The sequence below is a fragment of the Anomalospiza imberbis genome, chromosome 18 (assembly GCF_031753505.1).
Source record: "Anomalospiza imberbis isolate Cuckoo-Finch-1a 21T00152 chromosome 18, ASM3175350v1, whole genome shotgun sequence".
NCBI lineage: Eukaryota > Metazoa > Chordata > Aves > Passeriformes > Viduidae > Anomalospiza > Anomalospiza imberbis.
The window spans coordinates 10,509,244-10,533,196 of NC_089698.1; the positions used below are offsets into that span (position 1 = coordinate 10,509,244).

A 23,953-nucleotide genomic window follows, 5' to 3' on the forward strand; every position below is an offset into this window, starting at 1 on the left:
GATTGCCCAGACAAGCCGTGGCTGCCCCATCCCTGGATGTGTCCAAGGCCAGTCTGGGTGGGGACTGGGGCAACCTGGTCTAGTGGGTCATGTTCCACTTAATTATAAACCTTTCTTAATCTTAACCTTCAGAAACATATTATAGTTTTCAAAGTTCATTCTGTCAAGGTCCTCACATCCTGGAATCTACTCATGAGACCTTTGAAGTGTGGTGAAGAATTAAGACTTTATAATTTTTATAAAGATTTGTAGGGATGGTATGTTTATTTCAGTGTTAGACGTATGTGAGGGATTTTTTCTTTTTAAAGGACATGTGTGTTCTTGAAAACTTCTGATCTTTTTTCATTCTAGTTTATATAATTATAGAATTTTACAATAGGTTCATGTATATTTATTTTTTTGATTTTGCGCTATAGTTAGTTACACTTGTACTTAGTTTTTGTTAGAAAGTGTAGAGAGAACTCTTGGGTCACTTTGCACTGTCTGTTTCAAGGTTTGAGGAGTCTTATCTTTTATTTTTTTAGTTTGGAAATTTGTATTCTGTTTCTTTAGCTGGGGTAGTTTTGATAGTGCTGCAGTTACTAGACTAAACAGTATATTTTATTTATGTTAGCAAGCTTAAAGAGGTACATTTCACTTAAATCTAAATAGATTTCTACTCTGTTAAATTTTTACTCTGTCTCACCTTCAGCTCACATCCTCTGCAATTCATGCATTTTAAACACCCCCCCCATATATATATATCTATATATATTTATATATATATCACTCACCCCAGAGAAGCACTGGGGCAATCCAGCACCACCAGAGTAACTGAGGACACTGCAGCTGCAGGGAAATCCCTTGAATCCAGCACACAAACCACCAGCTCAAACCCAAAATGACAGTGATTCCTATTACCTCTATTTTTAAGCTCATGAAACCTCATCATGTGAAAAGCATGAAGTGTCATGATGTTACCAAATAAAATGGAGAGTAAGAACTGTGACTAATCAAAAAAAAAAGAAAATATTTGAATATTTTATGCTTTTACATTTGTCTCTCTTCCATTGTAATTTTTAGCACCTTGTAAGTTTATACCTCTCTCGTAAATTATTTTTTGATCTTCTTGAAATACACGCAGTTCAGCTGTCACTCAGAGACAGTTGCTTGACAGTTCAAAGATGTTATTACCATCAGTTGTAGGGAAAGATTATCTTTTACTGACAACTGGTATTTTTAAGACATTTGAAATGAGAAAATTAATTCTTTAGTCTCCAAGTTGGCACAATCAATTTATCACATCTCATGTTGTGGCAAAGATTATGGCTATTTTATCTCTCATATATTATACTGCAATGTATAAATAGTTTAGCAAAAGTAGCTATCAAAATCCAAATCGAGTGTTTCACTGTGACTGGAAAATCAGCATATTCTCCACAAGTGCAAGTGAGCTCCTAGCTTTTACTCCTCCCTCTTAGGAACAACTAACCTCAGTGCAGAAATTCAAGTGCTGTTTGGGAAGATGAATGAGTTTTTCCACTTGCTGCTACCTAAGTTGGAAATACAAATCATCAAAATAATAGAATATCTTACTGGCTGAAATGAACAAGTTAATAAAACAGGCTTCATTTACCTATCATTTTCTTTCCCATGTTTATGTGGAGCATCAATTGGAATCAGAATAGGTGAGCCAATGTGCCCATGATCAAGAGCTCAAACAGCATCTTCACCAAAACTTGCTATTTTTTCATTCCTTCCTGGCTGCAGTGATGGAGTGAGCGATTCCAGTACAATCACAGCTTTTTGACACCTACTTAGTAGGTTTTGAGTGGCATCAAATTTTGTACATGTTTCAGGGCAGAGGTTTTTGCATTGCATGGTTTAACTGCTGTTCCTGGGATCCCAAAGCACAGCTGATTCATCACAGGTGAAACTCATTCCAGTGCCCCAAGCTGCCAAATCTTTAAGAGCATTTAGCTGAGTTTTCACTCTTGACTATTACCACTTCAATGCACAATATGTAGTTTTAAGATGATTTCAGATTCGCAAGTATTTTGAAAGGCAAAAATCAGAATGCAGCTAAATGTGATGAAATGGAACACAATTTCCATCAGACCAACTGGGAAGCACTGCAGTTTTGTAGAAATACATCCAATGCATCAATACAAGATTAGACATAATTAACTAAAGAGCCATTTTGTAGCTTGGCTTCATAGCTGATCACAAACTGAACATGTCCAGGACATGGTGGTGTTGCAACAAAGGAACACCCAGTTCTTGTGCTGGGGTGGACAACTGTGTTTGTTATGTGGGGCTTGCAAAACAACTCCCTGGGAGACCTGGGCCAGCAGTGGACACCTTGAGGCAAAGAGGAGTCAGAATGAAACAAACCAACATGAGGGGCAGCAGTGTAAGTTTAGAAAACATGGAAATCTCTAAGGAAATATGTAGAAAATCTGAATTGATTTCATCCAGGAGTGAAGACACTGAAGTGACGATGTGGTTGGTGCAAAAATGAACTGTTTTCAGTGTCTGTGGAAACAGGACAAGCAGTAATGGATTCAAGTAGCAGCAAGGAAAACTCTTTTTCTTCAGACATGAGGTAAGTTCTGACAGTCTGGTGAGTTCATATAACAAAATAAATGGCATAGAGAGGTTATGGAATCTCTATCCTATAATGCTGTATTAGCAATTGTGTGGCAGTCAGCTAGGAATGGTTTAGTGGGAGCTGAGCCTATCTTAGGTACAGGTAAAACAGCTGATTTCCCAAGTTCCTTCCACTAACTCCTACAGCAAATCTGTTGTCAGTACACTACACCACGGGCTGGGAACTGACACAGCACCAAGAACCTTTTGTCAGATTTTTGTACTTCTGACCAGAACAAACCACAGCATTCCCAAATACCTGCTCATGATTGTATCTTGCTGTTGGAGGCATGAGTATGATAAAAGTGTTCTTCTGTTTGCTGCTACTGCCATAACAATCAGAAAATTGCTTCTAGCAGAATGTGTGCTCCCATGGAGTTCCACTTAATGTTCTCAGATTTTATGTGTAGTGTTGTGTTCTCCCATCATAATGGTTTGAGGCATCCAGAGTTATAAGCAAGGAAGATTACACACACACACAAAACACACCACCCACACGAAATAACAAATCTTAGTGCTCTGGCTTCTCAGGTGCAACCAGCTTCTCTGAGTTTCACAAAATAGGTAAGGCTCACGTAATTATTGCTCCACATGGAACATAAAGCTCATTTTGCCTTCTAAAAATTTGTATTCTCCATCAAGTGACATCAAATCTACTAGTAAATTGATTTTTTTTTTCAAGAGAGATCTGTGTGGCCAGGTAAAATAAAATACTTTCTTGGAGCAGCACAACTCATTCACCAAAAAACCTAATGCCAAGTATTTTGTGAGGTCTTTGAAGACGTAAATACAAAGGACTTGTTTCACGAGTTGAGTAATTAAAAAGCTATCTGTAGTCAAAAATACTTTGGAAATCAACATGAGTAATTACTTACAAATTTCATTAAATGTCAGTTCTGCCTTGGCTTTAAACCCTGTTTTGCCTCAGTTCTGCAAAAGGTTTTCACAGATCACAGCACTGTCCACTCTATAAACCGTATGCCCTAGAACAAACAGGTCTGAAAAGTAAGTCACAGTGTAAGTTTGTTGACAAATGAATTTGTAAAAAGAACAGTTTACATCAGAAGGATCAAAGTCAGAGCCTTTATTAAATGTTCCTTCTCCAAACAGACTGCATTTAATCCCCCTTTCGCATCTGTGATTTCTAAGGCTATTTTAAATACTTCGTTTTACAGGGATTTTCAGTCTTCAGAACCGTCACAAGCAGCAAGTTAGCAGTACACAGAAACAATACAACTGAACTTTCACTGAGTTCTATTCCTGCCTGCCAGGGTGTGTGGAAAAACCAACGTACCTCCAGTACTGGAGTTTTTGCACAGACCCTGGAAAGGAAATAGTTGTCACCAGAGATTAAGCCTGATGTGCTCTAGCCACATGTCTCAATTGGCCACAGCTGACCAGTATTGGTTAGTATGTCTGTCTCTTGCACATTAGCTGTTTCAAAAAGGGGACCAAATTTTTTATTTTCATCTAGTGTGGGTCTAATTAAGGCTATTCTGGTATATTTGATACTAAAATACTCTCTGGGAGTCCTTTTCATGAAATCCCATCAGAATTAACATTTTCAAAAATGAAAACATTTCTAATAGGTGTTTGAGTTGAAATGCTGATGCAGCGGTTGGTTCAGTGTTTCCTGGTCTTCGGGAGCTTTATCACGTCAGGATAGTGTCATCGATCTGTTCCTCAGAGTCAGCCTGCCCAGCCAGCTTCCGCAAGGACCTCCTGCAGCTTTCATTGAGAAGCTCCAGGCTGGCAGCATCCAGAATCTTGGAAACTGACTGGAAGGGAGACAGCAACAATTACCAACTCCTTTCAACACACCATTCAAAATTGGAATAAGTGCCTTAGGCGCTGTATCAACTAAAGTCTTTCAAATGTCCCAAAAGTCTCCACCTGGTTTTACAGTTCCAGACGTGGGAACTATCCAAAAGCAGGTCAGACTTAGAAAACAGGTCTGGAAATGGATGCTGAAATAGTCCATCCTAAAAACTTCCGAGCACCACTGTGATCATCCAAGTGACCAAAGCAATGAATTACCAGTGCCGGCTGAGGGAACTCAGCACAGGCAAGGCTTAAAAGGGGTATGTTAAATGCCTCGATTCTATTAATGCTGCTGTAAAGGTTGTACAGAACAGGTGTCGCTGATTTCTTCAGAGCTTAGCATGAGAATGCTGCTGAAGATCTAAATGAAAATGGGGATGTCCCACTTCATCAATTTCATAAGAGACTTCCAGCACATTCTGAGGCTGCAGGCACCACACAGACATGCAGAATGAGGTGACACAGCCTTACTACCAACAACTACAGTTTTTTTATGTGTCTCATACCTCAAGCACTTCTTCACCCTCTCTCATCTTCAGGAGGTTGACAATAGCCTGGTCACTGTAGGCTCTTACACTGGTGTTTTTGTCTTTTGTGTTGTCCAGAAGTGCTTTGAGAATTGGTTTAATTGTCTGAGTATCCAATGGGGGAAGATGGCTTTTATTTGCCCACCAAATCATCTTTTCTGCAACTAACTTTATGTCACTGGATGAGTTCTGAAGACACTGAAGGAGACAAAAATACATTTACATTCAGATATACCAAGGACACATATATAAGCAGTTGGTTTGGTTTTTTTTCTAATTTAAGTATTTAAAACTATGCTAAGAAAAGCAGTTTTCAACTCAGAGGTACACAAGATACACACTTGTTGCCAATTACGTCTGACTTAAATTGTGTAAGACAAGGTCAAACCTTGAAAACATGACAACTTTTCAACAGAAAATTTCTAAATATATAGTTGATGACAGTATCACATGTTCATCTCAACTGTCTCAGGAAATGACAATGACCACTAAGTGCAGAAAAGCTGATAGTGTCTACAACACACTCACTCAGCAACAACAGCCAAGCCAGTCTCTGGTTGGAATACTGGACGCATTTTAACAGTGAATTTCACTTCAGAATTCTAAGAATGAGAGTTTTGTATTTTAATCTTAACCCATTTAAAACATGAAAGCTAATGTCTGAATGTTAAGTGCATTATTAATAAGGTGATAAAGGTTTTGTGGCAAGTGTGATATTTTATATTTTAACACAATACTACTATATTAACATAGAAAAGTTGGACTTAAAACAAAAAGTCTGCTTTGAAGAATGTTGGCCTGTATCGTGTCAACTTGACATGTTTGGTAGTTTTACAAGTAACTTGCAAAGAAATGTAAACCTGAAAATGTAATATGCTGCAGCATCACCCCTTTCTATCTATCCTTGTCTATCAAGAGGGATACTCAGGTGTATGGTGGGGTTTGGGGAGGGCAGACAACTAAAGAAACCAAAAAACCCCAGCCACACACCAAAAGAAACAATCAACCAATAAAGGAATTTTGAAGAAAAATATTTAAATCTAATGAACTGAAAAAGATGTTAACTTCAATGTTCTCAGGTCAGGTTTTGGTATTTGATACATTTCTAGCAAAGGCTGTTTGACCTTCAGCAATCTTAAAAACCTTACAGATTCTTCACACTCTCTCTCTGCCAGCTGTTTGCTACTGCAAAGGAAAAATGCATTTATAAGACTCAGACTTGGGATTCAGCACAGAAGACTCAAAAGCAAATTTCCATGTTAGAGCAGGGATGGCAGTGTTGTATTCAGAGCTTCAAAGCAGGCTAATACAGTGGTTCTGTCTGCACTCTGCCTCAAAAAGAAATATCTACAGAGATTCAGATCACACAAGAACACCAGCAGGCAGCTAACATGAAAATTCTTACCTTAATAAAGAGGCTGGAAAGTTTGGGAGGCAGGTTGCCTCCCTCTTCCATGTGGTATTTCATGAGAAAGCCCATCCCTCTGATGCCACTAACTGCAATGGGGATCTTCACCACAAAGACAAGAATTGGTATTATTACAGCACAGTTCAACAACAGCCTTTAAAACCAAACTCATGGTTTGTCGGTTTCTGTGGAAAGCTAAACCCATCTTTCAAAAGAATAGCAGCATCAAAAAACATTGGGTTAATGGTATTGGGTAATATAATGAAAAAATTCCAGTGCAACCATGAGCCAAAAGAAATAAGGCAGCAGGCCCCACCAAGCCCACAAAATTCCTACCCAAACTACTCATTCAACACCAGATTTAAACTCTCCTCCTAAAATGAGTAATTTCCACTTCTTGCAAAGTTGGTCAGTGAATGAGAACTCTCTAAGGAAACAGGAGTGTAATTTGCTCCAAATGAATACTACTCTGCAGTTAAAGATTAAATAATCTTCATCTCCCCAAAGATATCAGAACTCAAAGAACCAGAACAGTTGTGTAATTTCACCATAAAAACTGCACCTAGCCAAGGGAGACTCTTCAGATGGCACTTGGGGGTTTTTGTCCTGGTTGGTAACACAGGAACCTGTTCACACACCTTTCAAAACTGCTCCCAACAAGAGCTTGCAACAGCACTCCTCCCGTGGGGCAGGACTCACCCTGTCGGCCGTGGCATTGTTGATGATCATCTCCTGGACGCTGTTGTAGTATTTTGGGGAACATAACTTGTCAGGAGCCACGTTCACAGCCACAGAGAGAGCCAGGCTCCGGCCGTGCCTCACCATCCAGTCAATGCCAGAGACATCTGCTGCAGAGAAAAGAACAGAACAATGGTAGGGCTCCTGCTAGCTACTCCTCTTCATCTGAGAGGCTTTGGGCAGTTTGTCAGTTCACTGCCATAAAATGAAATAACAAGCGCCATCTAAACCAATGCCCTGCTTCCTCCATTTCTCCCAAAAAGCCATAGAGACAGAGCTGAAATGCAACACCTTTTCCAGGCAGGACCACCACCTGGGCAGGCAGGGAGGCAGACACAAACAAGGGACTCTCTTGTTCAACTCAGATACTTCTGATGGTTCAAAATTAGACAAGCTTTGACTCTGTAATAAATTTGTAAAAGTCATCTATAATTTGACCAGCCAACAGACTTCCTTTTTAAGCCCACAGGGGAGAGTAATCCATAACACTCTCAAACACTGGGGTCCTATAAAACTGATGTTTTTCTCTAACTTGGAGGCAAATTAGTTAATTGTCCAAAAGCATGTGAAGTCATCAGATGTGGCCTGCAATTAACATCAGCCAACCTAAGATCACAGTGCTCTCCCAAAAGGTGGGACTGCCCTCCTGTCCAGCCTGCCTGAACATCCTGTCATGTCCAACTGTCCTCGTGTCAGCAACAGCAATTACTCAGCCATGGTAGCTTTCTATCAAGTTTCCAGATAACTCCAGAGAAAAAAGTCTGGGCAACCCCAACTGACAACCAGTTACCTGTGCTCCCTGTGTACCAGAGTGCACAAATTAAGAGCCATGAGCAAAGAAAAACACAAGAAAATACAGAGCAGAGATTCAGTCACAAGGTTAGCCTGAATCAATGGCTGAGAAGGAATCTTCCCTGCTTGCAGGATCTGTTCCAGTCCTGTAAACAGCGTGACCTACCCAGTAAGTGCTGGTAGAGAACAGTGCTGAGCTCGTCGTCGGACAGAAATGCACACAGCTCTGCCAGGCAGCCGGCCGAGGCCATGCGGGTGGCATCCTGATGGGATGGGAGAACAGAGAACATGGCTTGAGCTCAACACACCCCAGAGACAGGCAGCACGAAAAACAAGTGTCAGAAGACAATAGGAAATAAAGAGGACGAGAAAATAAATAGTAGTATTTCACTCGTACTCCTGAGGATTTCTTTCAGATCATATTTTTTCTTGTAAATAATGGAACTTGAAACCAAATCTAAGGTCAAAAAAGCCAGCAGAGACTGAAGATTTACAGATTTTATCTAAGTTCTGATTTGTTAAATGAAAAAGTCATAAAGATGAAATTCAGTGTTTTAAAAGATGAGTTCATAAGAGCTTACTTTAGATTCACTTACTGTAAATGTTATTTTTAGCCATCTCGGTCTCTGTGATAAACTCTTACTACTCTTCATTTAACACTTCCAGGCTTTTGCTATTTTGGCTTCCTTATGTGACCATCCCATTACTGTCCACTTCTCCCCCAAATTTACTTCTATTTCTAGCATGTCAACAGTTTCATGTCTGTTGCAGAGACTGACATAAAAAATAAATTATTAGATGATTAATTTAATCTCCCTGATGTTACTGTTGCTATCTGCTCTATACAGAAGATCCTATATTAAACTTGGAGAGCTTATTCTCATTGGAGAAAATTCTACCATTATCTGAAAAATTTCTCACACGGAATGATAAACCTCGCCTGAGAGGTTACAAACACATCCGCGCATACAGTGAAGGTACTGCAGGCTTTCTCCAAGCTAAAAAGCAAATCCTGACTGCAGAGCTACCTGAAACCTGTTAGTGAGGAGCTGCAGGTCAAACCCATATATGCAGTTGCCAAGGAAACATTAAACTGAAGGCTTTTCAGAGTTACCAGAGACTGGTCAGGAATCTCAAATTCTTCACTGTGACTACATCATTAATAATTTTCCCAGAAGTTATTTTAGACAGTAATTCTGTTAGAAAGTTCAGATTTTAAATGTAAGAACAAGACTGTCTGCAGCAGGGGACCTTTGCAGCTGGCTGAAGCAGTACCTCATCGTGTCCCAGCATCCCCAGCAGCACCGTGCTAATATTCTTCCTAATTGCAGCATCCACTTTAGCACCAGCTCCTCGTGTGACAAAACGCAGCGCTTGCAGCATCGTATCCCTGGAAGAGATCACATTCTACAGTCAGACATTGCCTCTCCCCCACCCTCCAAGAGGAGTTTTGCTCTGGATACCTGTAGATCTTTGCACAGCAATTACAATGAGATGCCTTATGGTTTGGGAGAGTGATCCCCTCTCTGCACTGCTGGAGACTCCATCCTAGACAGTACTTCCATGTTTCTGTCTAACACAACACAGATATTTTCTGAATGTTCAAACATTAAAAAAAATATCATGTCAGGAAGTTCGTATCTTAGGAATCTTGTGCCCATAGGATACAAGACAGCTGCTTTACTTCAGGTCAGACTGACAGTCAATACTGCCTTTTATCTGAAAGTGGGCTGCTTGGGGATGTGCAGGAGAGGAGAACTGGGCAGACCCCAAGCACTCTTTCTCCTAAATACTCTCAAGCTCATCTTCTGACACAAGAAGGCCTCATCATCTCCATTCCTGGTTTACAGTCCACTGCTTTCATTAATACATGCATCTTACTCTAATTGGGGGTTTTGTTCATTCATCCCAGCTCTTTCTTTCATCCTCGGTAAGCAGGAAGGTCTGAGCTGTCAGCTGCAGCTTACCTGATGGCAGAGTCATCGCTGGAACGAATTCCATTCAGGAGCTCCGTGAAGAGAGGATCCACTTTGACATGGATGACAATAAGTTTCCCAAGAGCATCGGCAGCTTTAAGGCGAACAGCGCGGTTTGAGTCTTGCAGAGCTTTGGTGAACGTTGTTTGCAACTGGGGCAAAAATGGTTTCAGAGCAATCTCAACCTATTCCAGAGTGGAAGAAGGGAAAGTGGTGGGGTCAAGTATTAAAAAGCAGCTAGAGATCAAAGCCTGAAAACCTCTTTTACAGCAGTTTGTTATCAGAGAACCCTCGTTAAATCTAACGCGCTACTAAAATAGGAAAAACAATTTACCACAAAACCATTGTTGTGGTGACACAAAAATTTACCACAAAACCTTTGACCTTTTCCAATGTAATCATCTTTTCTTCACACTGAAATACAAGGGTAGCACTGAGAAATTTTACACTATCGTACTCAGAACCTTTTGTACTCAGAGCACGAATAAAAGCTCAGCTCTGTTCAAAGATACGCAAGATCTTTGCACTTAACAATACATAAAAATGGCGGATACAGGAGAAATTAATTACATGGTGGGTTTTAATCACTTGAAAGAAATATTGATAAATGCTGATTCCACTAAGTCCAGTTTTTCAGCACTGGGGGCTTTTTTTTTTGTAGGCCAGAAGCTGCTGGAAGAATGCAATCCAGTTACAGTGCTATCCCTACGTATTAAATCCACAGCAGCAGGCATCCCAGCTGTATTTACATGAACAGCAACAGGTATTTCTGAAGGTTGCCATGGAAAATGTTCACAAACCACAGTCCAATACTTTGAATCTTACCTTAGCTAAAAGAAGGCTTAATGTTTCAAGCAGAGCCACCTTGACATTCCAGCTGAACCGATCTCCCAAGATTCGAATGAGTGGCCCAGTGATGCTCACCACAGATGGTTTGAGAGCTTCAGCAGAAGTCAGCTTTATAACCAGCCCTAAGGCCTTTGCTGCCTCCTCCTTCTGTTCTGGATTACCAGTTAAAACACCTTCCCGCAGCACCACAAGTATGGAAGTCACTCCCTGTCACGAAAATCGGATAAGAAAGCTTAGAAGCTAAGATGCAAGAAATATGGATCTTATTTTTGCTGCTATTATACACCAGATGCACAAACTTGGAGAGTTTCTCTCAATTTCCTGTTGACCTTCAGCTGCCTGATTCCACATTTACAGAGCTACTTTTATTTGGTTTGATTTCATGCCTCTCCGCCTTACTAAGCCAGTTGCTATGAGAAAAGTGGTGGCGGCTCAGGGAATTTTTAAACCAGAGAAATTTGGCACAGAAGTCCAGTGTTACACCCCCACAAAAAGCAGCCAGTAACCATAACTTACGTGCATAACAGAACTGTCAGAAACCTCATTGCAAGAGGGGTCTTCTGTAGGGTTACTCAAGAGCTCTAACCTACAAAAAGTCCTCCGATATAAGGGTTTGGAATGGCTAAATAGTCACTGCTTCTGATAGCTATAATATCAATCAGCTCTCCCCAAAGGTGGGGTATTGTGGCTGTGATGAATCCGAGCTTATTCTGATACTTTACCTTCTTAGGAATACAGAATCCTGGCACATGCTCGCCCTTGGCCTCGTTCCCTACAATCCGGATATCCCTGTGCAGGTCCTCAATGAGAGCAAGCTGGTTCCCAGCATCTAATTTCTGCAGGAGAGAGGGGTAAAACAAAGATCAGTCAACATGACATCCAGATATCTTCTATGAAGTCTTCTCAGGCCAGGCATTACTCCTGTAACCTTTCTAAGCTGCCTCTCACCTTGGTGATGGAATTAAGCGCATCCCAGCTTTCATTGAGAACTACAGGGTTGGTGTCATTAAACAGGCGAATCAAGCCTGAAACCAAGCTCCTGAGATGCCCAGTGTAGTCTGCTTTTGTCTTGGAGCAGTAGATATTCAGCATGACAGCTGCTGCCTGTCTCATGCCCAGCTCAGGGCTGCGGGTAGCTTCTAGTAAATCTTCAGTTATAATTCTTTGTCCAACATCGTCTTCCACAGACAGGATCACAGACTGGCAGTTTGCCATCTCCTGAAGAGTCCAAATTAACTTTACATTAGCTCTCAAACAGAACAAAGCCAAGTTTAGCCCCAAGTTTCTCCATGTTATCCCCACCACTGTGTCTAGATAAACACTACAACACACCCCACATACTAATTGTTTCTCATTAAAGAACTGGTCACATCACCATCAAAGGCTTGACTCAGTCCTGGTGCAGACACAGGTATAACCAATTCTTAAAATTTAACAGGTGACCAAACTCTGCTGAACTGATTGCTCCAGCAGCTGCAGGAGGGCTAATTTACAAAAACTAAAGTAGCTCAGTCTCCCCCATCTTGCTCACGCATGAGAGACTGTGAGTCTTGTCAGATAACATTCTTCTGATTTAGGTAGTTCAATGCTGTGCGTCACAGCCCTAATTACAAGCACGTCTGTGGGTACATTAGAGATCTCCAGGCAGACTTGGGGCTAGAAGCTGATCTAATGGGTATCCACAGCAGAAAAGCAACGGGACTCTGTCACTCATTCCTAATTCACCAACTGATTATGAAAATGTCTGTCCACAGTCACAACTCCAGGATGTTCTCTGGAGTCCAAACACCAGATGTTTTGGAAAGCAGTGCATGAGGAGTGCAGCATGCAAAACAGGAGATTTCCTCCCTGCAGCCCTTTAATCTCTCAGTCTTCTACACCAAGAATAAATACAAAGTTAACTAGACTTTCTGGCAGTTCTCCAGGAATAAGCAAACTGAGAATTGTATCTTTTAGCAGGCCAAGGAGACTTTTAAATGGATACAAATAGATTTGGAAAGCATACGTTTTTTGACTCACAATATGCCACCAGGCAGAAAGACTCATCCTGGAGAAGCTAATGGACTGAATTAAACATACAATCTGTGAATCTAGAGAACACAGATTCTGGGATGGAAAGTAAACCTGGTGCACTATCTTCAGGCAACCTGTCACAACAAAGAGCTGAGCTGTGCTACTTGCCAGTTGCTCTTCACTGGTGCCCAGCTTCTCTTTGAGTGCAGACATCATGGCAGGCAGGATGACACTCAAATGCCGTGTCAGAGCGTCCCCTGCCACTGAGGAGAGGAAAGCCAGCACCCGAGTATTCACTGGGGGGGTAGTCAGCTACAAAAATAAAAAATAACACCAAAAATTGAGACAAGCAGAAAGTTTTTTCAGAAGGAGTCTCACTTTCTCTACAACATGAAATATTTATGCATTACAAGCCAAATAACAATGTTTTGAGCACAAAATCAGAAGGAAAATTTCAGACTGTGCTCTCCCTTTTGCTATATTGGTCCAAAGAAAACTGGCAGCAAGCAGAGGAAACAGCACAGATATCAAGTTTAAAATTTGTTTCTCATTGTACCTTTGGCACCAAGTAAGGCAGCACCACACGGCTCTTGACAGCCATAACTTGTTTAAGACCATCCACAGCGAAGTCAGCTGTCTCTTCATTATCCTACAGGGAAAGAGAAAGAGACAAACCTGAGAAATGTGTGCACACCAAGCTAAGCTCTGTTTCAAGGGACAATTTTCCATGTGATCATAAATACAAAACCAAGTCCTTCTATTAAAAAAATGTTCTCATATTCTCATAGTACCTAGCAAAACCCAAACCAAACTCTTTTGTCACATCAGAAAGATTTTTCATTTCAGGCATAGTGGCCAAGCAACTTCATCGGGTGACAGTGGCAATTCCATCGCAGATCCAGGTGTAGCAATTCTTAAGCCTAGGCTTAAGCCACAATATCTTCCCTATCTCTGACTAGCATGACTCCAGGAGGAGACAAAATACTGCTGCCATTCCCTAGTTAGATCTGCCACTACAATCCTCCTGCTCCTTTAAGTTAATTATTCAAAACTTGTCCCACAACATCATTAATCAGGTTGTTGACTAATGCTGAGCAAAGCTCACCAGCTGCTTCAGCAAGAAGGGCAGGATGTCTTCAAGAGCCTGATGGCCAATTGTTGAGTGCAGCTGTTCAAATGTTTTGGCTGCAGCCTCTCGAACTTCTTCCAGAGGGTCACACAGTGCTTTTCTCACTGTAGGAACCAGGGACTCAGAGAAAAGCAGCACCTGTGGATGAAGAGATAAAATTACAGAACATCTAAAGCACAACAGATGCGCATATCTCAGTAGTAGAAGTAGTGAAGAATGCAGAATTTGCACAACTGAAACTAAACTGCAGTTTGCTTGGAATAATATTGGAAGAAAAGCAGGATCCATCAGCACAAATAGCTGCAGTGCTCTAAGGCTACCTAGTGGAGGATTTCTAGTATTATATCTCATAAAAGGCAATGTTTAAATTTACCGACTGATACAAATTCATACAATTTGCCTGAGCAGCAACTCAGCATTAGTTACAAGCCCTGACTTCAGACCACAGCACTGTATTTTTCTGTCGCAAGTGCAATACCTGCACCATAACATCAATACCTGGGAAAATGGGAATTTCACCTGGCACATATGACTCACCGCATCCCTGCTGGTGGATTTCATGATCTCGCTCAAACCAATGCAGACTCCTTGCCTTTCATCACTCTTGTCTGATCTCAGTCCATCTTCCAGGATAGGAATGATTTCAGGGAGGATCTTCTCCCCTAACTTTCGGACAAGGTCTCCTAATGTCCGTGCTGCAACCTGTCACCAAAAATGTATCAATTATTTTCCTTTTTTATAAAACTTAAGAAAGTGAACTGTGAGCAAATGTTCGCTTTTGACCATACGCCACTGTTCGTAGTGCAGACAGAGCCTAGGAATGGAAGCAGTATTACAAATAACCATCGAAAAATAGTTTTACTGTCATCACAATCACAGTTGCCTTCAGCAGAGAACTCAGACCTGCTCATGCTCAGATCAGTTAAACTGATGACAGCTTTGGAGTTACTTATAGAGAAGAATTATCCTGTGTTCCTCAGGAGTTATTTTCTACAGTCACCTGCAGGATCAGGAAGGCACAACTTAATTCCTCACCGTTCGTTTATCTGCACAAGTACTGGCCAGGAATTTCAGCAGAAGCCCAAAGAGTGTTGGCAGGATTTCCCGCAGCGTGCGAGGAGTGTTTGAGACAACGATTTTCCAGACATGTAAGGAGGCCTGGCGCACCACCAGCTGCGTGTCCGAGCGGCCCATGTACAGCCCTGCCAGCACTCTGTTCCTCCTCTCCACTCCCAGAGCATTAATGATAGCCTGCAAAGAAATAGCACAGAATTGTATTATCTGCCCCTGAAATCTATAAAAAGAACAGAATACATGATTATTCAGTATGTCTTTCCAGCAGGCTGTACATGCTGATTTTTAAAATAGGAGAATTTGAAAAAAATAAAGGCATAACAGGTAAGAGCAGCTTTACCTTGTTTGACTGGGCTGTTCCAAAGTTGTCATCCTCTGAGGCAGTTTCTGTGGTCATTTTTCCAGTGACTCCTGAGATATGGAATAGAAGATCTCCAAGGAGCTGAACTGAGCTAAACCTGGCAACAGGAGCAAGTCAAGTGTTACAAACAGGGCACTCAGGCAACACCTGTCCAATTCTGACAGGATGTCAGCTACAGACCGGAACCAAATGTGAAGCACAGATGGATCTGCACTGAAATGCTGCATGGGCTGATGTGTAACATCAGTCTGCCAACATGGCTGAAAGTAGCATGATAAAGAGAAAGAGAAGGAGTGAATTCCAAACTGGAAGGGCTGAGAGAATTTTCAAATCAAAGCAATGAATCCAAGAATAGCCTTGACTCTAAAAAGGAACAAGACATTGCCTGCATCTGTCGAACCCAAACAACATTCACCTGGGGCAAGAGTACTTAGCAGCACTCAGCTAGCACAAATCATTTGGTGCAGCTAATTTTTGAGTAACTGCTATTGGCTCTGAGTGCTCCACTGCGCATCTTCGTACACAGGAGAACAATAACTTGCTCAGCATTTGGAGAAGTGAAAAACAGTACACAAGGGCTAAATATTGCCACATCAACTGCCTTGGAAGTGCATTTCAGAGTCACCGCCAGAATTAATAATGCAGCATGAATGCTCTGCAGGTAGTAGGAAACCTGATCCAGCCTGGCAGGGCTTTGCAGACTCAAGTGCTGTAAGGCATCCTAATCAAATCAACAAGCAAAAAGAGACACTTGTTTTTGCTTCACAGGAGGTCTCTGCATTTTTTTGAGGAGCAACACAGAGCCTAAATCACACCAGTTTTTCAAGTATGGAAGGGAAATGTTTGTGGCTAAGCTGGTTCTGCCTTACCTTATCCTCCACAAGTCATCAAAGAGCCCATCCTCGAGCTGTGGCAGGAGCAGAGCAATGGCAGTCTCGGCATACATGCTGATGATTCGCTGCCCCGCGCGCAGCGCCGTGTCCCGCACAAACTCGTTCTCGTCTGCCAGGGCCTGCACACAGGCACAAAAGGGGCTCTGAAAACTCGGCCTTTCAGCACAATAAACAAAAGCAACAGGAGGAAAACAAACCAATGTTTTCTCTCTACACCATGAAAACCAAATGAACTAGGGAGTTGTGAATGCACAAAGATGACTTCAAAAAAATTACTAGTGACCACAAGTAAAAGACACAAGCCAATAACTTAGGAGGAATCATTTATAATTTAAATTCCCTTTCTTCTTTTCTAGTAGTCCAGCCAAGCTGGACAAGTCTCTGCACATCCCACAGTTATTGAAAATTATACTTAAAATATTCTGGAGGCTTATTTTTATTATCTGATAAATAAAATTCTTCAGTTTTGCTACATACCTTAAGGATACAAGGAATGATGGGACCAACATAGGGAGTGAACTTGTCTCCAAAGGTAATTGGCAGGTAGTTGAACATCATGATATAACCATCTCGTACATGTGGAGCAATATCCACTTTACTGGCAGTTGCTACAATCTCTGGCATAAGTTTCTCCAGCTTTTCTACCCCCAAACCAGCCATAACCTCAGCCAGACCTGGGGAAAAAAAGCAGGGAACAGAGCTGATATACACAAGAAACAAGCGGCTAATCTGATTTAGTATGAGAAGACCTGAGCTCAGTGGTCACACACAGCTGTCCCCACCTTGAGCAGCACCAGAGCGATCCACTGAGCTCTGCTCATACGTCAGTGTCTCCATCAGCCACGGCAACAAATCCTCAAAGCACGACTCTCCCATACCCTTCACCATGGCCCCCAGGGCCTTTGCAGACACCGTGCGCACCTAACAGACAAGAGAAACAGCGATCTGCAAAACATCCAGTCAAAGGTGCTACAGATGCGCCAGCCTGATCAGGACAATGTTTAACCTAATACACTGAAAGACAAACTGTGTTTGTACAAAAGACTTACTTCAGGTACAGGATCCAACAGAGAGGCCTTCAGTCCCGGGGTCACACTGGGTAGGTACGGAGCCAAATCCTAAAACAAAGAGCCCGAAAAGTCAGAACCAGATTCAAAATGAGAGAAAACATAGTCACCTTCATGTAAAGGACATTCACCCCTTATAATCAGCAAACATCCTTAACATCCTGAGTTTAATTAGCTGCTCTCACAGTACTGCAGACAAGCACAGTGAATTATTCTGCAAGTTCAAGAAACACCAGTTCTGTGCAGATCACTCAAAACCTTTTTAATGCTCACTCACAACCCAGTAGATTGTGTCTTAGGAAAATCCAACATTCTTAACATTTACACAAGGTTTAAATGCAGAGATTATCAGCACAAAAATTAAACAGAGATCTTTAGCCTACAGTCAGGTCCTACAAATACTTTTCAAACAAACCCTGGATCCATTTGTTAGCAGCTGATCTGTGTTTCACTTGTTTGTTTGTTAAGGCATTTCTTCTATGGTAAAAATTACAAGACCTTTTTGCAGGGATAAACTGGTAATAACTAGATGACCAAAGCTGACAGACTTAAGGACTCAGAACTGTCACTATCCTTATAGTCATCTGCTCATTTACATACATTTAATTAAGAAGCTGCATGGATGATAGTATTTTCTATCTTAGCAGCAAAATCTCCAAGCCAAATAAATTTTCTCTAGTGCTTATCACAGTGATCAATTAGAATGCAGTTAGAGGGCCTTTTAAGCACTGTACCTTCTGGTCAGTCAGGGAGTACATGTTCCCAATGATCTGGGCAGCCATTTTCCTGGTGTCTGTGGAACGATCCTGGAAAGCTCTCTGAACAATTGGCATGATCAAGGCTAAGGATGGAGCATCAATGAAATGGACAAATTTGGTATCCAGTAGAGTCTGCAAACACTTCTGAGTCTTCCTGGAGGGGTCAGTAAGAGCATCCAACAGAACTGGAGCAATTGCTGAATGTTTTTAAAAAGGAGAGAAAAGACTTTATTTGTACATAAACCACAAACTTATCAGGATGAGCTGGTGTGCTCTCATGGGCTGTTGTAGGCAACAAGCAGCACAAGGACAAGAGAAACTCTATTAACATCAGATGAAAAAATGGACAGGAACATTTAAAAAGCCTGGAAGCAGACAGCTGCTGTTAAGCTTTCATGTTTTACTTCTGTAGGATTAGTTTCATCTTTATACAAATTTGCATTAAATCCTAAATACGATGAACTTGAACTTTGCTATTATAAACCACAGTCACATCAGGACATTAGAGATGCACAGACAGGTCTTACCCAGGATCTCTGGATTCCTGATGACAGACCCAATCTGCCTAAGAGCCTGCTGCCCTGCATTCTGCACCTTCACATGGGAATCTGTCAGCACTTCAGTGAGTTTGGGCACAATGTTGGGTAAACAGGAGGAGAGCTGTTTGGGAGCACAGTAAGCCATAGCCCCCAGCAATTCCACTGAGCCTGTGAAGAAAGTACACCAAGGAGAAAAAGACAAAAGAAAAGACAAAACACAGTATTAAGAACTGACATGAGATGATGATCACATTTACTTCAAACTAAATCTACCAGTTAGAGAACACAAAGAAAGGCTGAAATGCATTAAGTCACTCTATGCCACCTGAAGACACCAAAAATACTTTTCTTTTGTACAAGGGAGAAGGCATATGTTAAGAAAATTTCAGGTTCTGAAGTACAACTACAGAGACAGGATACAAACTGTCCCTTGAATATGCCAGAGGGGAAAAGGTTACTCAAATGTGTCAGGGAACTCAGCTGTAAAAAGCTGGAGAAGTTCCACAGTCCCTTATAAGACAATAAACCATCATGGCCATGTGTAGGGATGAAGGAATACACAAAGGGGATGACAGCAAAGGGAACTGTGGGTTACTCTCAATCATGTCAGGTGCATATTGGTCCATACCAGCTTTAGTTCTCCAAGATTCCTCTTCTAGTGCCGCAAGAAGTGATGGCAAAACCAGCTTCACTCCATGAGTACTCAGATTGCTCATTACAGCTTTGGCACAGTCATCTGCAGCCTCCAAGGAGAAGAGAACACTTACAAACTGTGACACAACACTGTTTTCCTTCCTCTGAGACTCTCTGGGAACAAAGCCTTGATGTAAATAGTGTCTCAGTACAATGATGCAGCTGGCTAAGTAGCTCCCAATTATTGGCCAATGAAATCAGATGCTTTCAGTTACTAAGAAGATCAAATTGTTATTAGTGGTATCTCAAGGGATAGGTCACCTTCTCTATTTGCCTCATTACAAACAGGATTCACATCCATATCCATTCAATCTGGGTTTTTTAACATTCTGTGATAGCAGAAATTTAAGGCACCTTACCTCTCGCACGTACTGATTCCCATCTCCAAAACAAAGCAGCAGATGAGGCAGCACATGAACCACATAGGGCTCAAACAGCTTCCCAAGCATGCTGCAGAGCATCTCGAAGGCAAACAGAGCCCCTAAAAACCAAAAAAGGACAGTCAGAGGAAAATAAAACTTCATTTAAGGAGGATGGGAAAAGAAGATGCAATTTGCCAAATATTGTTCCAAAAGCACTCAAATCTCACAGCTGAAAGTCTCTTGCTTTCTTGCCCTTCTGGCTTGTGCTGTAGTAGGGATTTGTGGCCTCAGAAAAGGAGCTCTCCCCCACCAACACCTGCCTTTGGAAACAGGAGAGGGGGGCACATCTATATGGTCTAGGACTAGAACTCCTTCTTCCACCACAATGTGAATTGAGCAATTTTGGGACACAATACACAACCAACAGCCTCACAAGAGATACTTCCCATTTCTTTCTTGCCAAACTTTAGTAAAATAAATGTAGCTAAACCAAACACAGGGGTGCAGGAACTTCACCTGACCACAATGGCAGTAAGTACAAGAGAAATGAAGAGTATCTGGAGGGAAAAGCTCCTGTCTCTTACCCTCCCGCCGGCGGAAGTTCTTCTTGTCCTGGATAGCGTCGGTCAGTGTGGTCATCATCTCCTGCTGCTTGAGAGAGAGGATGCCCAGGCCTTTCACCAGGCCTGCCAGACCATAGGCTGCACCTTTGCGCTCAGCGTACTTATCGGACTCCAGCAGCAGCTGCATCAGCTTCTGGATCATTCCTCCTGCATCTTCCTTAATTGCAGGCACTAGAGGTGGTAAACAGCTTGCCACTGACTCTTGAACCTATGAAACAATCCCACCAGCCACCAGATCACCAAACAGTCATTACCAATATAAATTCCCCTTAGAATGCACCCCAAGTGAAACCTTTCTGTCACCATTTTTCATCTCTCTGCTACCCCTAACAGTATACTGGTGTTAACCTGCCTCTGTGAGGAACCTGACAACTCCTCCCAAAGGCACCTACCTGCTGAGATGGGGTGGACAAGGCTGCTATCAGTTTGCCAACAATTGGTTTCACTTTAGGGTCGCTCTTGTCCAGATGTTTTGCCAGTGACCCCATCAGAATGACCACGCTTTGCCTGACAGCATCATAACTGGCATCATTAGGAGCATTTTTCAGGAATTCTTCAAACACTGGCAAGAGAGAGTTAACATTGTCCTGAAAAACAAAACCACAGAACTTGCCACTAGAGTCCACTCAGAATGAGATTTGCTATGCTCAGTGGACTTGTTTGTTCTTCTCTGAGCCAACAACTGAACAATCGCACTGTATTTACAGTTCATTTCATGTGTCACATCACATAAAACCTTGTACCATCCCGACAGGCAACAAATATTTCCTGCTAGAGAGAATTAGTTATTCAAAATTAGAATCCCCAAGCCTGCCGGCATGATGTTCTGATACAACCAATACAAGCTCCCAGGCCTGAACATCAGTGCCCGCTCCTCTGCTTGCCCCACTTGCCAAGGGAGAGGAGAAACATCACACAAACTTCACACACTTTTTCTAAGAAACACTGTGAAATAATGAATAATAGGAAAATACCCCAGTTGTCTTGGGTTAAACTGAAGAATACAGGCATCTGTCCAGAGGTGACTGGCACATATGAGGAAATCAGAAGCTGAGCAATTCACACCCTGCACACCTTTCCCATCTGCTGGGGAAGAGCTGGCTGGGAGAAGGATGGTCCTCAGCTCCTCAGTGTTTTAAGTTTAATTAAGCCAACAATCAGCAAGGTTTCATGTTTTTATTTGCATGAAGCCTGAAAAGGAATTCTCACCTTCACAGGATTAAAAGATCTATGGGTCTGATCTTACTTTTATTACTCTAGTTTTATACCATTTTAACTCCATATGATCCAGGAATATTACATTTTATAGCAATGACAGGGATGAACCACACTTAGTCAACACATAACAACTCTAAACATAAAAAGTCCTAAATGAAAGCTATCAGCTGTTACAAGTAACAGCAACCTCTAAGAAATTAATAAAAAAACTTTTTTAAAAATCTGTGGGCTCCAACACAGTATCTACATATCCATATCTACATCTTTTTTCCCCTGATAGAGACAGAAACATTCAGACTTACTTTGCCATGAGTGTTGAGTGTTGAAAGAGCTGCATCCAACATGCACTTCCTGACCTCAGGACTGCGATCATTCAGAGCATCCGGCACAAAAAACTGAAAGAGGGGCTTCACCTGAGAACTGTCCAGATGCTCTGAGAGCTTGTTAAGGGCCAGTGCTATGCCACACCTGTGAAGAAGGTGATGAGCCTGTGAGTTTACTGACTTCTCACAGAACTGAGAGCTCACAATCACATTTGCTATCAGCAGCAATTACAGAAACTGAGAGCGAGAACCATTATGGAAACAAAATGCCTCAGTGTGTCCAACCTCCGTGCATTTCATTACATAACTCCATGCTGCAATCTCCCTCAAGGACAACAATCCCTCAGCCATATAATAGCTTTTATCTCAATTAAGCTTTAGGGATACTTGAGCCAACTTAGACATCGGATCACTTGAACTACTGCTGAAATGCAGCACCTTTACAACAAGGTACATCAGCATTAAAGGACAGATTAGCTCAACACAAGTAGCAAACAAGATGATCTCCAATTAAACCTGTACAGAACATACAAGTAAACAGAAAGTAATTATCCAATCTGGAATTTGGCCAATTCATTAAGGCTTGCACTGCTGCTCTTGAAACAATCAATGGTCCATAGAGAGGTGGGAACACGGTAAGCTAAGACAAAAGTCAGAAAGTCTGAGAAGGAAAGACTTTTTATCAGGACATTGAGATGACAGCACCCAATATTTTGATGGAGTTCTGCCTGCCCCCAGTTTGTTTGAAGGGCACATGAAAACAGCAAGTCAATACAACTGCATGTAATTTTTTGTTCTAATAAAAATCAAAAACATTTCATTTGGATGCACTGGAAGTGATGAGATCAATCTGAATATGACTGTACCTTGCTTCCCACTGGTCAGGCGGTGATTCAGATATCACTCGTCCCAAAGCATCCAAAACTGGAGGTGGCCTCTGGAAGGAGAAAAGATTTCATTAAAATGCCTTTTTCAAGAACAGAATTTTCTTTTTGCAGAAAATTTGTCAACCATACCTGCAATGCCATTTGATAATAGTGCGCAGAGTTATGATACCACTAGCAGAAGAGCAAGGTAAAAAAATAAGCAGAAATCAAGTCTGAAGTCAAAATTACTTCAACTGACACTGCCCTACCACAGCCTTTCGGTATCATCTAAGGCACCCCTTCCACCAGTCCAAAGGTGCCATAAGTGGCTGATAACATGAAGTTCAAGATACTGAAGTCTGTTCTAAGCTCAAACAGGACAACAGTAGATTCAATGCACATCTTCAGGACAGACAAAAGGAAAAGTGACTGACAGAAAATAAAGCAGCAGCTCATGCCTGTCAACCTCTTAGGGTAAGAGTACTTACATAGAGCTTCTCCTGGTAGATCTCTGTGAGCTTGCTCATGACCTCTGCTGCTTGCTTTCGGTACTGAGCTACAGCTCTGGAAAGAGCCTCAGCCCCTGCCTGTCGCACTGCCTCTTCATGGTAGATGACATCTTTGATCAGCAGGGAACACAGGTCAGGCTGCAGCTCCAAACCCATGGACTCCCACAGCCTGCAGTACACACACAGAGGTGATGGGTCATCCTTCAGCAAAGAAGCCACTGCCACATGTACAACTGGAGAGACCTACAGCTGCCCTCCAGCTGTGAGGGAAAGCCCCTGAGTGTAGCTCCATGCCCTGGGCAGAGAAGAGGTCCCCCTAAAACCCAATCAAAGAAGAACCCTTACCTCTGTGCCAGCTTCTGAATCTCATCTTCAACATCAAACTTAACTACCCAGAGGCGACGCAACAAGTTCAGTCCGTTTTTCTCATCACTGTCTGGGGTTGGTAGAACCATTTGTAGCTCCATCAGTCCCTGAATTAGTTAACAGGAAAATCAGTGCAAGGATCTGATTTTTAGCTTTAAAACACTTAAAACTTTTGGCAAGTCAAGCTCTCAGTGGTTGGAAGTGCCAAAATTCATGTTTGCTTGTGCCTTACACTGCCCATGGTGGTCAAGGACTTCCTATTGCTAGTAGGTGAGATGGTGGGACTCAAGAACAGTGCTCCACAGGCAGGTTGCAGAGAGGCTCTGATGACTACAGTCTGTTCTGCTTCTGAGTACAGACAAAACAGCTCAGGTGGGCTAAACTGGAATTTGTTTCATAACAAAGAACACCAAGCACCCT

At 42.0% G+C, this 23,953-nt stretch overlaps 1 protein-coding gene and 1 long non-coding RNA gene across 4 annotated transcripts in view; one reads left to right on the forward strand and one right to left on the reverse strand.

Moving 5' to 3' along the window:
* The first annotated feature begins 1,785 nt into the window (after positions 1 to 1,785).
* On the forward strand, positions 1,786 to 10,042 carry LOC137484832 (uncharacterized). Its single transcript, XR_011005060.1, has 2 exons — positions 1,786 to 2,584; positions 8,047 to 10,042. It is a non-coding gene; the product is annotated as an uncharacterized lncRNA (long non-coding RNA).
* Positions 3,698 to 23,953, reverse strand: part of GCN1 (GCN1 activator of EIF2AK4) — a 38,304-nt gene continuing 18,048 nt past the window's right edge. For 2 of the 3 annotated variants that reach the window (XM_068208952.1, XM_068208951.1), the window contains exons 28-47: positions 23,513 to 23,640; positions 23,147 to 23,336; positions 22,659 to 22,729; positions 21,772 to 21,937; positions 20,644 to 20,838; positions 20,213 to 20,459; positions 19,626 to 19,747; positions 19,202 to 19,316; positions 18,562 to 18,741; positions 18,011 to 18,231; positions 17,259 to 17,327; positions 16,992 to 17,130; positions 16,687 to 16,883; positions 16,186 to 16,328; positions 15,296 to 15,413; positions 14,917 to 15,132; positions 14,419 to 14,583; positions 13,858 to 14,019; positions 13,309 to 13,401; positions 12,459 to 13,064 (exon numbers count right to left, since the gene is read on the reverse strand). In XM_068208952.1, coding sequence (XP_068065053.1) covers positions 12,606 to 13,064; positions 13,309 to 13,401; positions 13,858 to 14,019; positions 14,419 to 14,583; positions 14,917 to 15,132; positions 15,296 to 15,413; positions 16,186 to 16,328; positions 16,687 to 16,883; positions 16,992 to 17,130; positions 17,259 to 17,327; positions 18,011 to 18,231; positions 18,562 to 18,741; positions 19,202 to 19,316; positions 19,626 to 19,747; positions 20,213 to 20,459; positions 20,644 to 20,838; positions 21,772 to 21,937; positions 22,659 to 22,729; positions 23,147 to 23,336; positions 23,513 to 23,640 — 3,396 coding nt within the window. In that variant the 3' untranslated portion in view covers positions 12,459 to 12,605. Of the gene's footprint in view, positions 4,407 to 4,955; positions 5,175 to 6,381; positions 6,487 to 7,083; positions 7,233 to 8,080; positions 8,178 to 9,189; positions 9,305 to 9,881; positions 10,076 to 10,715; positions 10,947 to 11,461; positions 11,576 to 11,687; positions 11,958 to 12,458; positions 13,065 to 13,308; positions 13,402 to 13,857; positions 14,020 to 14,418; positions 14,584 to 14,916; positions 15,133 to 15,295; positions 15,414 to 16,185; positions 16,329 to 16,686; positions 16,884 to 16,991; positions 17,131 to 17,258; positions 17,328 to 18,010; positions 18,232 to 18,561; positions 18,742 to 19,201; positions 19,317 to 19,625; positions 19,748 to 20,212; positions 20,460 to 20,643; positions 20,839 to 21,771; positions 21,938 to 22,658; positions 22,730 to 23,146; positions 23,337 to 23,512; positions 23,641 to 23,953 lie in introns of those variants that run through there. The other variant, XM_068208953.1, reaches the window with a different exon arrangement.